The 15337-nt window shown below is 41.0% G+C and overlaps 1 protein-coding gene across 1 annotated transcript; it reads left to right on the top strand.

Annotated features, from left to right (window-relative positions):
* Positions 1–4423: 4423 nt before the first annotated feature.
* Positions 4424–12463, top strand: LOC127651696 (zinc finger protein 501-like). Its single transcript, XM_052137654.1, has 3 exons — positions 4424–4791; positions 4861–5281; positions 9645–12463. The coding sequence occupies exons 1-3, from the start codon at positions 4537–4539 to the stop codon at positions 10508–10510; spliced, it is 1542 nt and encodes a 513-aa protein (XP_051993614.1). The 5' UTR covers positions 4424–4536; the 3' UTR covers positions 10511–12463.
* Positions 12464–15337: the final 2874 nt, after the last annotated feature.

Consider the following 15337-nt stretch of genomic DNA (forward strand, 5'->3'; position numbering starts at 1 on the left):
AATATCCAATTGGCAAACAGACAGAAGATTAGATTATTCAGGTGGTAAATTACCTTACTAAACAAGGTATTCTAAAAAAACACACCTCTCCCTGTAATTCCCCTGTCTGGCCAGTCAGAAAACTGGATTGTTCCTGGCACCTCACATTAGATTACCAGGAGCTAATAAATGTGTTGACAAAATGACCCCATTAGTTGCCGACCCCCAGTACTATATTCTCAGCGGTCCCAGAGAATGCCGAAATATTTTCAGTAATTGACATGTCTAATGGATTTTGGTCCATCCCACTCCATCCTGATATTCAACACTGGTTTGCTTTCACTGTCAGAGGTAATCAATATGTGGAATAGGCTCCCACATGGTTTCCATAATAGCTCTACTGTCTATCATACAGCATTGAAGATTGCATTGTCCTCTAGCGCTGGCAACTGTATCCCAATAATCTTCAGTGCGCTGTGGATGACTCGCTGGAGGGCTTTCCTATCCGCTGCAGTGCAGCTGACATACCACAGAGATGCAGTATGTTAAGATACTCTCTGTAGTGCAGTGGTAGAAAGTCACCAGCATCTGTTGAGGCAGCACATCTTTCTTCAGCGTCCTTCTAAAGTCAATGATTGGGTCCTTGGTCTTTACTGTATTGAGGTACAGATTGTTCTCTTAGCACCAGCTCTCCACATTCTGCACCTCCACTCTATAGGCTGATTCATAGTTGTTAGAGACCAGTCCAATCACTGTTGTATTGTCTGCAAACTTAACAATGGTGTTAGTAGGGAATGCAGGAACACAGTCATGTGTTAACAGGGAATAGAGGATGGGACTCAATACACCGGGTGTGCTGGTACTCAGAGTTATAGTAGAGGATAGGTGGGGCCCAGTCTCACTGCCTGAGGATACTCTGACAGAAAGTTCAGGATACAGTTGCATAGTGATGAGCTAATGCCTAGCTGATGAAGTTTTGAGGTTAGCTTATTAGGGATAACAGTGTTAAGGCAGAGCTATAGTCAACAAATAACAAATCCTCACGTATGTGCCATGTCTCTCCAAGTGAGACAGAACATGTGAAGAGCCAGAGAGATGGCATCCTCTGTAGATCTGTTGGCTCTGTAAGCAAACTGGTATGAGTACAGAGTGGCAGGGATGATGACCATCCTTTCAAAGCACTTATTATTGGTAATAAACCAATTAATGTAGGGAATGAGTGAATACACCTGTCAACCCTCTGTAAAACAAATGACTGCCTAGGTTTTTGTGCTCATGTTCACAGGTGAAACTCCAAAATTTAGAGGCGGAATTGGATGTGCAGGCTGTTTGGACACAGATCAGGTGTGACCTTGAAGGGCTGACTTGTCCACTTGATGTCAAATGAGCAAAGACTGGATCTGTTGGCTAGCAGCCCAGACTCAACTCACAACAGTTCCTAAAAGAAAGATAACACCAAGCTGGGGGGAAATATATGAGCTAGATAGATCTCTTGTATTTTTCCACCCATGGTTTTTCAATGAGCCTCGAGGATATGTGAAATGTACCAATAGACCCTGCAATTGTTGCTGCAGGGGTTATTTGACCTGTTGTGTTCCAGATTGGCCCAAAAATGATGCTAAGGTAGAATTGTGTTTTGACATAACTGTCCGATCTTGCTTTGATACAGAATCAGTATATATCTGGCTGATTCAGGATAAACAAACTACTAGATATAAGAGACAGGATTTGCTAAGATTTGGTTTCTAGCTGGGTGTAATGGTGTAACTCGGTGTCCTGGCCAAATTCCCCCATGGTCTCCTAATAACCCCCATCCCTGAATTAGCTCTATCACTCAACTTTCCCTGTGTAAAGCACTTTGATTATAGTGTCAGAAAAGTGCTATATAAGTATAAAATTAATTAAATACTGCCCAGCTCAAGTAGCGATCCCCAGAACAAGACAGAGCTCCTCCTATCACCATACACCACAGGTGCCTTGCACCAACTCTCAATTTTGGGACACTTATAACTCAAAATCAACCTGCTCCTCTTGAACAAGAACTGATATAGAGGTTCTGACACACCTCCTCACTATTCCTGACTTTGTACATCCCATGAGTTCTCATGAATGAAAATTGCCCTGGACATGATTCTTTCAGCTCACACCACTGAAAGATTCAAATTTCAGATACTCATGGACCATCTAAAACTAGAAGAGGAATTACTGATCACTGATTCTTATAGCGATTTGCAACACCCCTACATATGGAAAGGCATGCTGGAGCAATTAAGCAGAAAGGGCACTTTTGAGTTGTAGTGTGGTTCTCTTGTCTCTGGACTGCTGGAGAGCTGCCACATAACCTGAGACCAGGTTTTCAGCAGTTTGCACATCCTCACAGGCTGCCCATCCCCACTTTTCTGGATCACTCAGAATGGTTGGAGTATGAAATCCAGTTGAAGGACACTTCAAGATTTACAGTCAGCCATGGCAGGGGTCCTGCAGCACAAACGGGAGAGATGATCAGAGACTGTAAATCATCCAATAAGAGCACCACAATTCTTCTGAGCACTGAGAATACATCTCCTGTCTCATCCAAACTGTTTCATCTACAGAGGTCCTTTTCTCCTCAAAACAAATCATGATTCCCTATACATGTGCACAATCTGTTCCTTGTTATTTATGCCCTGTTCCCTCAATTAAGCTTTGTTCAAGTCTCGTAACTGCAATTCTGAGCTTTTATCTTGTCTTTTGCGTACCCTGTTATCTTTAACCTTTGCTTTCTTTCTCGATCTATTTTGCCAGGAATACCTTTGCCTTTGTGTTTTTGACCTTTGCCTGCCTTTGTACATTTGTGTCTGCTCTTTCCAATAAATCCTCTGTAAATTGATCCTACCCTATCTCCAGTGTCTTCTGAGTTCAACCTCCTGAGTCTAAACTATCTTTTCCTTCCTCTTAAGCTGCTCTGAAACCCTACTGTCCCTGTTCCTTACGGAAATCTAGGGTCAGCTATAGAGTCATCTTTAACACTCACTTGTATCTGTAACAGCCTACTTCCAGTGGAATCATGCAAAATGTAAGCACTATAAATCTACTTTTATTTGTTTCTTAGCACAATTTTTCAACACAGAGACCAAATACAGCATTGCAGATTTTATAACTTCACATTATATTTACTGTATATGAATTGTGAATGTGAAAATGTATTTGTGGCAGGGCAGAGGGCGGGGTCGGGTTGTGATTATACACACCCGGTCCCATATCAGGCTAATTAAGCATCCAAGAGGGATAAAGGCCGATGGCAGACGGTGGTGCGATGAGAGAGATAGTTTACGGACATGTCCGTCATGTGTGTGTTTGTCTTTTAAGTTATTCATTAAAATATTATTTATATTGACAAGCCAGTTCTCACTGCCTCCTTTCCATTGAACTACGTTACACTGGTGCCGAAGCCTGGGAAGGAGGAGGGATGCCCATCACGGAGTCCTTGACACTGCCGTTCACCCAGGGGAGCGACGTGCGGTGAATGGCCGCCGTCCGTGAGGCGAGTGGGGACTGGACTCCCTGACCGCCTGAAGAGATGGAGTCGCTGCCTGGGGCGGAGGTGAGCCCTGCCATCCCCCAGAAACGCGGAGGGGCCGAAGGAAGACCGCCATCCGCGAGGGGAGGAGGGAAGTGTCTCCCCGATTGCCTGGAGCGGTAGGGCCGCTGCCAGAGGCGGAGGAGTGTCCCCACGAGTCGCCGAAAATGCAGAGGGGCGTTCTGACTGCCGGGGTCGTGAGTCTGACTCCAGTCCACCCGGGGAGAAGCGGCTGTCATCCGCCTGAGAGGGAAGTGATCGAGGACCATGCGACGGTGTATTGGAGAACCGGCGAGAAGGTTTTTTTCTTCACATCTCTCTCTCTCTCACTGCCACTCTGCATTGTCATTTTCCCTCTCGTTTAAATTTTACAGTGTTTTTTTGGGGGGTACTACACTGTTACAGGAAGTACCCCCCCATTTTAATTATTTCTGTTTCCCTCCCCTTGTTCCCTCCCTCGTCCAGGTAGATGGGGATAACCTGCTAATAGTATTGTTAATTGTTAGTCCATGGTAACTTATGTAGTTATTTAATGTTATTTGTTTTTGCTTTATTATTATTATCCTCCTTTTTTCTTGTTATTACTCTTGTATTGAGGCTTTGGCCCAATATTGTATGTAATCACAATTATGCCAATAAAGTAATTGAATTGAAATTAAAAAATAATGAATGCAACCTTTTTTTATGGTGTTACCAAAAACGTCCAGCGCCTTCAATCTCAGTGAAGGAACAGGTAAAATAATAAAGGTAGGCTAATGTTAATTTTTATAAGATTCAATAATGATCTTTACAGGATGTTTGAGATCTCCTGCTGAATGTAGTGTTGATTGTGTTGTGAGTCCAGTCCAGCAGGAGTCGCTCTGAAGCTCTTTAGTCCGCCGGTAAACTCACTAAAGAAAGAAAGAAGAACTCACAGTTTGTTTAGATGTTCAGCTGCTGCGTCTTTAATACATTTCTGTCACTTCTCTGTTTCTATTCTTGATGATTTCCTCTCTTTCATGACAGCAAACCAAACGTTTTCTCTTTGTTTTGACAAGAGCTTTAAATATCCTGTTTCAGGAGTCTTATTGAGTTTTTGTGTTGAGATGTTGAAGATGAGTTTGCAGGTGGATTTGATGTGCTGTAAATCAGTAGGAACTGATCTGTCCATGCTGGATATTGATGATTTGATGACAGAAATCTCTCAGCTGAAGAAAGAGGTGGCGTTACTGGAGGCAAAGCTGAGGGAAAGAGGAGATCCACTGAACGGAGAGGTTTGTACAGCTGTTAAATATATCAAGAGTCCAGATGAGTCAGTACAGTGATTGTGTTGTGTTTGTCAGGAGCTGGAGAAGGTTTCCTGTCAATCTTCAGTGTGTGTGACTGATGGGACCTCCACAGAATGTCAGGATTCAGTGTGGAGCGTCAGAGATCAGAGATCCAGAGACACACAGGACTCAGAGCTCAGCCTCACTTTACTCTGTTATACTGACGCTCAGGAGAGTGTGTGTGACAGTAATCAGGGTGATCAAACCTCCACAGAGTCTCTGGCTTCTGTCTGTAACGCTGGAGAACAGCAGATGCTGCAGATACCATTGAAGATGTGTTCAGTGAAGCTGCTGGACTGCAGGAACCTGATGGAGATGAGAGGAGAAACCACAGCAGAGGAACAGCATGATGATCACCATGAAGATGAAGATGAGGAGGAGGATGATGTTATTCAACATGACAATTATGATGAAGATGATGATTTTATCTCTTCAGGTATGTTTCATTCTTTAATGTTGTTTTGAAAAACTCCCAACTCTAAATATAATAATTTATATAATATAATAAGTTCTAATTTTTCACTGGTTGTTGTGATATCTTCCCCATTAGGTAGAATTTACAAGAATGGCTCTTAAAAATGCCTTTGCAAGCAACATGAAAGCAGCAAGAAATTCATTATTTTCTCTAGTTTTGCTCATTAAAATGGAAAGTAGCATTCATTTGTGTCTTGCTGTTTTCACCCAGATTTGTTGTCAGAAACTCTTCTTCATCCATTTTTGATCAGTTAAATTTTCCATTCTTATTGCCTCCTCCTGCACCCAAAGACTTGAGTTTTATCTTCCTCTCAGAACACACAACGAGCCTTATTCATCAAACTTTTGTAAATATATGAATAATTTGGGAGTAATTAACATATAAAATGGACCTTCTCAAATACTCTCCTCTGGATTCACAAACACTGCGTACACTCCTTGTGAAATCCAAACATTCGTAAATAGGGTCATGTGCATAATCATTCAACATTTATCATAATCCACACCCATGAATACTCTATGTAAGGAAGGCACCAGACTCTAGAAAATGCTTCTAACATTTATTCAAAACTGTAATAAAATAGTTTTTATGAATGAAGAGCATTTACATCGTGGAATTTAGATTTAGCAAACACAATAGCTTTTCAAAGAAAGTGAGGAACTTGCTGTCATCACGTTTTTGCGGTCATCTGAGGCTCTTTTGTGAATCAAGCAATCAGAGATGTCCATAAAAATGGTTTGACATGAAGCTTTAATGTAAAAATAAATTCAGTTTACACTGGTAGGTAGATGACCACCACCATTCACCTACTCTGGTTCTGTTGAGCACATCACCAGCATCATTGGTAAAACGGTTTAGGCATGTAACCCTGGTTCCCTAAGTAGACGATGCATCAGCAGCTGATGCATTGGGAATACCCCTTCCGGAAAAAAGTGAATCTCAGAAAGCGTGATCTGAATGTGAAAATAAGAAAGAACTCCATTGAATACAGGGTCTGCACCTGAAGTGAATGACATATCCGTGCTTTATCGTATGAAGCACAGATCGAAACCATTGCCAAATGCTGCCAAGCAGACAAGTGGGCTGGCATTGGCTGTAATTACAAGAAATTACCAAAAGATGGCACTCTTGGCTTATTTTTGGCAACTGCACAACACGCACTGGCACAGAGGTAAGAGATATCTGAGCTCTCGGCACTGTGGCTGATTGAATATGTTTTAAACATCTTAGACATCTTAGGTTTATACAGGGAGAGACTTTATATGGTAACTGGGGGATTTTAAAACACTGGTTCTTCCCAACTATCCCTACATGTGATGTGTAGTGCTTGTGACAATGTACTTGTGAACATTGCTAATTTTTTCACCTGTTCCTTGGTGAGGGACCGGAGGCAGACTATGTGTTGACGCGTCATTGCTCGCTCCCCTGTGTAATCTCAAGAAGAAACTGAGCTGGAGTTTGGGGGCAATAGTTGATCATTTGAGGCACAATAAGCAGTAAACTTGTCTCAACAGGACATTTTTACGGTTCAGCAGATTCCACTGATCAGGTTTATTTCGGCTCGTGCACACCGCATGGTCCTCTGAACGGTGGCAGTATTGAGAGCTTGTGGACCCCAGTCTTAATGAGTGGGTACAGAGTTTGTATATATTACTCTATATTGAAGCTGTTTCTTTGAGCACTATGAGGATGTAGAGCGAGAGATACTGTAATGGACTCCCTAGCCCGCCATGGAAGAATCTACTGAAGTGTGGCTGATTGCTTTTTAGAACCTTGCAACATACTTGGAACCACCATTGACTGTATAGCTTCACCAAAAAGTCCTGTGTGCGACACAGGAGCATTCAGATTGAAAGCACTGTCACTGTCATGGATGTCTGTAAGGTTGAGTCACAAATGGCGCTCTGCTGCCACGATGACCACCATGTTACAACCTACAGACTGAGCTGTGCGTTTGGTCTCTCTCAGCACCAAATCGAGGCTCAAAGTAATTCATTCACAGCCTCTATGTCCAGCCAAATCCCTCATAAAATCCTCCTGATAGGCTTGCAAGACTTCTAGAATGTGTAGCTGTGACATAGCTTGGCACAAAGCCATGTATGCTTTGGGCATATCTGACGTCACTCTGCAGGGCTTTGAGGGGAGTACAGTCCTCAACTTCCATAGATGGGGAGAGGTGTGTCACCATTGCTCCTCCATGGCCAGGACCAAAAGCTAGTCATGTATTGCTGGCCATATAGCTGCTTCCAAGACCGAAGTATCTCGCGGTGGAAATATGAGAGAAAGGCAGCAGCCTGAGTTTCATGAATGAGGCACAATGCCACTATTCACACCCATTCTGCCATGTTTTAAAAGTGACATAATATTTACATTACTATCTGACAGGAGTTCTTCATGTGCCTTCTTTGCATGTTGCCTGGTGCTGTCAACAGGGCTGAGAAAGTACAGTTACATTTTTCTCTTTAATATTACCAAAAGTTTAATTACAGTGCACTCAAAGTATTCAGACACTTTAATTTTTTCACATTTTCTTATGTTGCAGCCTTATGCAAAAATGTTTTAATTATTTATATTTCACATCAATCATTCACTCCAGGCTGCTTTAAGTAACTCCATACTTAAAGCAGCCTCAAGTATATTTGGTATGATTCGACAAGCTTTGCATACCTGGATTTGGGGATTTGCCATTCTTCTCTGCAGATCCTCTCAATCTCTGTCAGGTTCGATGGGGACTATCGGTGCAGTCATTTTCAGGTCTCTCCAGAGATATTAGATTGGGTTCAAGTCCGGGCTCTGGCTGGGTCACTCAAGGACATTCACAGAGTTGTCCCAAAGCCACTCTTGTGTTGTCTTGGCTGTGTGCTTGGAGTCATTGTCCTGTTGGAAGGGGAACCTTCGGCCCAGTCTGAGGTCCTGAGCGCTCTGGAGCAGGTTTTCATTAAGGAAATCTCTGTATTTTGCTCAGTCAGTTTTCCTTCAACCCTGACCAGTCCCCAGTCCCTGCCACTGAAAAACACCCCCACATCATGATGCTGCCACCACCATGCTTCACCATTGGGATAGTAGTGCGCAGGTGATGAGAGGTACCTGGTTTCCTCCAGACATTACGCTTGGAATTGAGGCCAAACAGTTCAATCTTCATTTCATCAGACCAGAGAATCTTGTTTCCCACTGTTTCCTTTAGGTGCTTTTATTTGCTAATTTAGAGTGGGATTTCATGTGGCTTGTACTGAGAGGCATCCGTCTGGCCACTCTGCCATAAAGCTGAGATCAGTGGAGTGTTGCAGTGATGGTCGTCCTTCTGCAAGTTTCTCTCATCTCCACACATGATCTCTGGAGCTCAACCAGAGTGACCATCGGGTGTATTACCAAGGCTCCCTGATTGCTCAGTTTAGCCAGGCAGCCAGCTCTAGGAAGAGTCCTGATTGTTGCAAACTTCCATTTAAGAATTAATGTGTACTGTGCTCTTGGAAACCTTCAATGCAGTTTTTTGTAGTCTTCCTCAGATCTGTGTCTCAACACAATCCTGTCTTTGAGCTCTGCAGGCAGTTCCTTTGACATCATGGTTGGTTTTTGCTCTGATATGCATTTTAAGGTGTGAGACCTTATACAGACAGGTGTGTGCCTTTCCAAATCATGTCCAATCAATTGAATTGTCCACAGGTGGACTCCAATCAAAGTATAGAAACATCTCAAAGACGATCAAAGGAAATGGGATGCACCTGAGCTCAATTTCAAGTGTCACAGCAAGGGGTCTGAATACAGAGTCAATGTGATTTTTCAGTTTTTTTTCTTTTGAATACATTTGCATTTAGAAAATTAGTTTTCAAAAATCTGGTCATTATGGTGTACAGATTGATGTGGACAATAAAATAACTTAATGTATTTTAGCATCAGGCTGCAACATAAAAAAGTGAATTCTTTCTGAATACTTTTTAAATGTGTGTATATTAAATTCTTATAGTCTTAAGACTGTAGGGGACAAAAGCTACAAGAGATCATTGATCACCAGATTTTTTTAGGGTGTTTATTAGGACTCTAATCAGAGACTTTGAAACAGAACCGTTTTTGCAGTTGAATGTGCTTTTTTATCATGAATTCGATAAATATAAAATTTTTATATTTGTCAGCCTTATTGTTGACTGTGGTTAAGTCCATATAACACACATCAACCGAACTCACTTAAATTTGTCTTTGACTGAAAACTGCAGGTAGTTACTTTGAGAGTTCTATTGTTTTGTTTTTTTTTAACTAGATTGGATACTGATAACTGTATTCTGCTGTTGTGTGAACCTAGCCAATGATGTTAATTAATTCTATGTAGATGCAAACAGTGTTTCATCTTCTGATGGAGAAGTGGCTTCTACTTCAAAAGCAAGACATGAGAGAAGAGTGCACAGAGGAAAGGAGGAGTTTCACTGTGAGCAGTGCGGGAAGGTTTTCAACGTGCCTTCTCTTCTGAAGTCTCACATAAAGAGACACAATGATGAAAAGCCTTTTCAATGCAATGAGTGTGGCAAGTGTTTCAGAACGAAAAGAAATCTTGTTCTTCATGGGAGAATACACACAGGAGAGAAACCATTCAAGTGTCCTCACTGTGAGAAGAGATTCAGACATGGATCCCATCTGAAGGAACACTGTGTCCGTTTGCACAAAAAAGAGAGTCTGTATCAGTGCAGTGAATGTGGGAAAACCTTTGTACTACCAGATTCTCTAACGTCACATCAGAAAATACACTCTGAGAAAAAAACATATCAATGCTCACACTGCGATAAACAGTTTCCTAACAATTCTCGTCTGATACTCCATGAGAGAACACACTCAGGAGAGAAACCTTACCTCTGCTCTTACTGTGGAAAGAGCTTTTCTGATCGACGTCAATTCAGAGTTCATGTAAGAGTTCACACGGGAGTAAAGCCTTATCACTGTAGCGTTTGTGGAAAGAGCTTCAGTCAATATGCTCACTTATCAAAACACCAGAGAACACATACTGGAGAAAGACCTTACAAATGCTCTCTGTGTGACAAAACGTTTGCTCGATCAGATATCCTGAAAACCCATCAGAGGGTGCACACAGGAGAGAAACCTTACCGCTGCCCAATCTGCAGGAAGGAATTTTCCCATTTAAAAAGTTTTAAAATTCATCAGAAGATACATGCTAAAGAACAAGCTGCCCTGAAATCATCGTAGCATGGTGGCGTAGTGGGCTAAAGCACATAACTGGTAATCAGAAGGTTGCTGGTTTGATCCCCACAGTCACCACCATTGTGTCCTTGAGTAAGGCACTTAACTCCAGGTTGCTCCGGGGGGATTGTCCCTGTAATAAGTGCACTGTAAGTCACTTTGGATAAAAGCATCTGCCAAATGCATAAATGTAAATATTGATTGGCTAATCAGTTAAAAGCAAGAACTATTTTATTTTTTATTTGCTGTAATAAGTATGCTATGTATTTACCATGTATTATTAATTATAATACTTTCATACTATGTTTGTTTTACTCATAAGTTACCTTATAAGTTGATTATATTTGACCCTATAATATTTGATCATTTATGCCTCATAAAGCCCAAAGTGTACTTTTAAAGCTAGTGTCTGTGTACAGTCGAATGTTCAACATGTCAAATTACTGTATTTATATGTGCACACATGAACAGCAGGTTGTTGCATACTGCATGTTCAGAGTATGCACAGTTAGAAAAATCGGGCTGCACATGTTCAGTGCTCGAGCACTCTGTTGATGACGAAATTTGTGTCATACATCCTGTACGTAGGATGCTTTGGGCTTATGTGACCCTTGTTTAAAATACTTATAATGTAGTTCCTTTGAATGTCCATAAGATGGCAGCAATGTATATGTTTTGAGAACAATGCTGAAAATGTAATCATGTAACCTTGAAATAGAAGTAACCACTGTATGTTTGATAAGGCTTCAATATGCAGCTGTTTGTGTGAGAGGTTTTGAAACGGCATTGAACTGGTTTAAACTGTTTTATTATGTACTTGCGGTTAGAATCTCTCATTGCAGAACTCCCTGCATGTGCTATTAGACCTCTGCAAATGATCCAGAATGCAGCAGCACGTCTGGTCTTTAATGAACCAAAGAGAACGCATGTTACACCCCTCCTCGTCTCTCTCCACTGGCTGCCGGTTCATGCACGTATTAAATTCAAGGCTCTGATGCTGCATACAAAACAGTCACTGGGTCTGCTCCAGCATACCTAAAAACATTTCTGCAGTCGGCTAATGAACGTCGCCTTGTACCAACGCAAAGAGGCACCAAAACACTTTCCCGGACTCTCAGTTTCATCATACCACATTGGTGGAATGACCTTCCCAACTCCATCCTTGAAGCTGACTCACTTTCTGTCTTCAAAAAACGGCTAAAAATCTTAACCAATAACTAAAAAGAAAAAATAATTCTTGTTGCACTTTAATCTGTTTTGTATACTATTCTGATGCTAGTGAAACTTTGTAATATGGCACTTTTCGTACCACTGTCTCCTTCAGATGATTCACAAATGCTTTCCTCTTATGTAAGTCCCTTTGGATAAAAGTGTCTGCCAAATGAATAAATGTAAATGTAGAATAAAAGATCATATACATGTATTAGAATAGAGAAGTTTAACCTGATATAAACATGTGGTTGACATAAATGTACAACATGGGTATGTATGAAAATCTACATACTAATTGTCTAATTATCGCATCACATTTTAATTAACATCTGATAAAAATCAGATTTACTTACAATCTGAATCATGCTTTGAGACATTTATGATTTATAATGTTTGTAACTCTGATCTTTTTAAGATCACTATAGTAGACTTTAATATAAAGTGTATTATATTCCTATGTTTAACAGGATTGCACCATATGTATCCACAGAGGTCTGGGATAAATCCACTGACCCTAGAACTGCCCCAGATCTTACTGTACATTTTGTAAAAAGTTAAATATATGGGGGAATAAATGTGTGTCAACCAAGCCTCTCGGTAACAATATTCAGCCAATACACAATAAAATAGGATTTTATGGACAGCAAAATGTGTTTAAAATATTATGGAAATAAAGTAAAATAGTTGTATGGTGCTCTTTGCTCACTTGTTGCCCTATAGGAACAACAGTACAACCTAATAAAGGCTTTTCTAGCTCCATTTTAATATCTGGCTCTTTTCCAATTAACAGTTTATATTGATTCTTAATACATTACATAAAATAAATGACAGAATCAAACAATTTACCCCTTTTAACCTCAATATCCCAATCCCAAACCCCAATCCTCAACAGCATCCCGTAGTCAAAATAAAAACAAATGAAACAAATTAAACAAATTCCAAGGATAAGATTCACAATTTCAACCACAAACATGTTTCTGTCCACAGGGTCCTCACTGAGAGCCCCCCAGAAGGGTCAAGTATTTGTTCCATATCTTCCCATACATGTCAAGTCTGCCAAACGGTTTATAAGACATCTTTTCAAATGCAGCAACATTGCCCAATTTGGTGAACCATTTTTTAAATGAGGTAGCACCTTTTGACTTCCATTCTCTAATAATAATCTGTCTGCCAATCATTTATTTGTCATCTACAATAAGAACCGACCCATCACCCAATATACAGAGTTTAGGGCAGAATGAAATTTGAGTATCTAATGGCTCACAGATCAAATTATGGACTCTTAGCCATGAATTCTTGAATCTTAGCACAGAACCACCGAGCATGAGCTATGTCTCCATCCTCCAACTGACATCGCCAGCAGGTAGGTGTGTCTTTTAAACCAAACCTAAACAATCTAGAGGAAGTCCAGTAGAAACGATGCAGACAATGATGTTGATTATTTTTTCACATGTTTCTGTGGTATACTGGTAAACAATGATAAGCATTTCATGAGTCTTAAAGGCTTTTATTGGCAAAAACATTCAATATATGCAAAGAGTCAATATTTACAGTGTTGACCCTTGTTCTTCATCACCTCTGCAATTCACTCTGGCATGCTGGATATCAGCTTCTGGGCCAAATCCTGACTGATGGTCCATTCTTGCCTTATTTGTGCTCGGAGTTGATCACAATTTGTGGGCTTCTGCTTGTCCACTCAACTTTTGATCCGGGGAGTTGCCTGGCCACAGATCCAAAATTTCAATGTATTGATCTCCGAGCCACTTCATTATCACTCTTGCCTTGTCACATGGTGCTCCATCATGCACGGATCATCACCAAATTGCTCCTGGATTGTTGGGAGAAGTTGCTCTTGCAGGATGTTTTGATTCTTTATTCATGGCAGTGTTTTTGGGCAGAATTGTGAGAGAGCCCACTCCCTTGGATGAAAAGAAACCCCACACATGGATGGTCTCAGGATGCTTCACTGTTGGCACGACACAGGACTCATGGTAGCGTTCACCTTTTCTTCTCCGGACTATCGGTTTTCCAGATGTCCCAAACAGTGGTAAGGCGGCTTCATCAGAGTAAATAACTATGCACCAGTCTTCTGCTGTCCAATCCATGTACTTCCTGCAGAATTTCAGTCTGTCCTTGTTGATTTTCTTGTAGAGAAGTGGATTCTTTGCTGCCCTTCTTGACACCAGGCCATTGTCCAAAAGTCTTCACCTCACTGTGCGTGCAGATGCACTCACACCAACCTGCTGACAATCTTGAGCTCTGCACTGGTGGTGACACAATCCCGTAGCTGACTCCTCAGGAGGAGACGGTCCTGGCGCACGCTGGACACTCTGGGACGTCCTGAAGCCTTCTTCACTGCAGTTGAACCTCTCTCCTTGAAGTTCTTGATGATCCGGTAAATGGTTCTTTCAGGTGCAATATTCTTTGCAGCAATTTCCTTGCATGTGAGACCATTTTGATGCTAAGCGATGATGGCTGCACGTCTTTCTTTAGAAGCTAACAAGAACACAATGATTGGAAGCACTTCTTCCCTCCTTTAATAGCAATCAGTCTGCTCTCATAATTCACCTGACTAGTACTCATTCACACTTTTCCAGGTGCTGCTGATATGATTAGTGAAATTATGTTAGCTGGTCATTTTGACAAATGGGACAAAAAACAGTGAAATTTGGGTTTTTGTGACAGTAAATGTTTTTGGCCAATGAAGCTTTTTGCAATTATTAATATGCATCTGTTCACTCTTCTAGAAACACTGTGAATCAACACCACAACAACTGAAGCAGAAAAAGTTTCGAAACACAAATGTTTTGTCACAAATAGTTTCAGCAGCCTTAGAGGGCTGTATACTACCATCAAAAATAGTACAAAGTAAATCGTGCAGCTGTAAATGCCTGAAAAATTGAGACCAAGAAATCCCAAATTGCTGCGTTATATTTTCATAAAGGTCACCAAGTGTAGCAACACTCCTCTTGATCCATTCTTTCCAGCAAAAAGGGGACTTGTTAATACATAATTTAGGGTTCAACCATATGCACGAGGAAACATTTAGGTAAGTATCAGCATTGAACATGAGAAACCTTTGTCCATACTGAATGTAAATGTTAAATGATATGCATTTTTTGCTACTAGAAATACTTTTCTGTGGTGAGATTGGGCCAAGGACCACTTGTTCAATGTTTACCAGGGAGGGGCTCTCTCTGGTGGAAGAGACATATGGGCCAAGTGTCTAAGATTAAAAGCATGGTAATAAAGCAACATTTTGGGGAGGCCTAAACCTTCTTTGTCAATTGGTCTATGTAACTTACTGAAATGCAGCTGGGGTTGTTTACCATTCAAATAAAAGACTTAGACATCTTTCAAATGGTTTAAAATAAGAAAGAGCATCTTCAATGTCTTGGCCAAATGTTGCCTAAATTTGGTGACTGTCACATGAGTACTCTAGGAGTATTTAAAAGTTTAGATCCTGCAATTTTCAAAAAATCCAAAATTGCCAACTTCCTGTTGGGCAGAGCAAATAACTACGTAATTAAGAAAGTTGACTGGCTTGATTAGAACTAAATATTTACCAATTTTAGTGGAAAAAGGGGCACCACAGAGCCTGTCAATCTTCAGTGTGTATGA

This window comes from Xyrauchen texanus, chromosome 11, assembly GCF_025860055.1.
Source record: "Xyrauchen texanus isolate HMW12.3.18 chromosome 11, RBS_HiC_50CHRs, whole genome shotgun sequence".
Taxonomy (NCBI): Eukaryota; Metazoa; Chordata; class Actinopteri; order Cypriniformes; family Catostomidae; genus Xyrauchen; species Xyrauchen texanus.

Coding starts and splice junctions, on each gene's coding strand:
- LOC127651696 (XM_052137654.1), top strand. CDS start 4,537: ATGACAGCAAACCAAACGTTTTCTCTTTGTTTTGACAAGAGCTTTAAA. Junction 4,792..4,860: donor GAGATCCACTGAACGGAGAG/GTTTGTACAGCT, acceptor TGTGTTTGTCAG/GAGCTGGAGAAGGTTTCCTG. Junction 5,282..9,644: donor TGATGATTTTATCTCTTCAG/GTATGTTTCATT, acceptor AATTCTATGTAG/ATGCAAACAGTGTTTCATCT.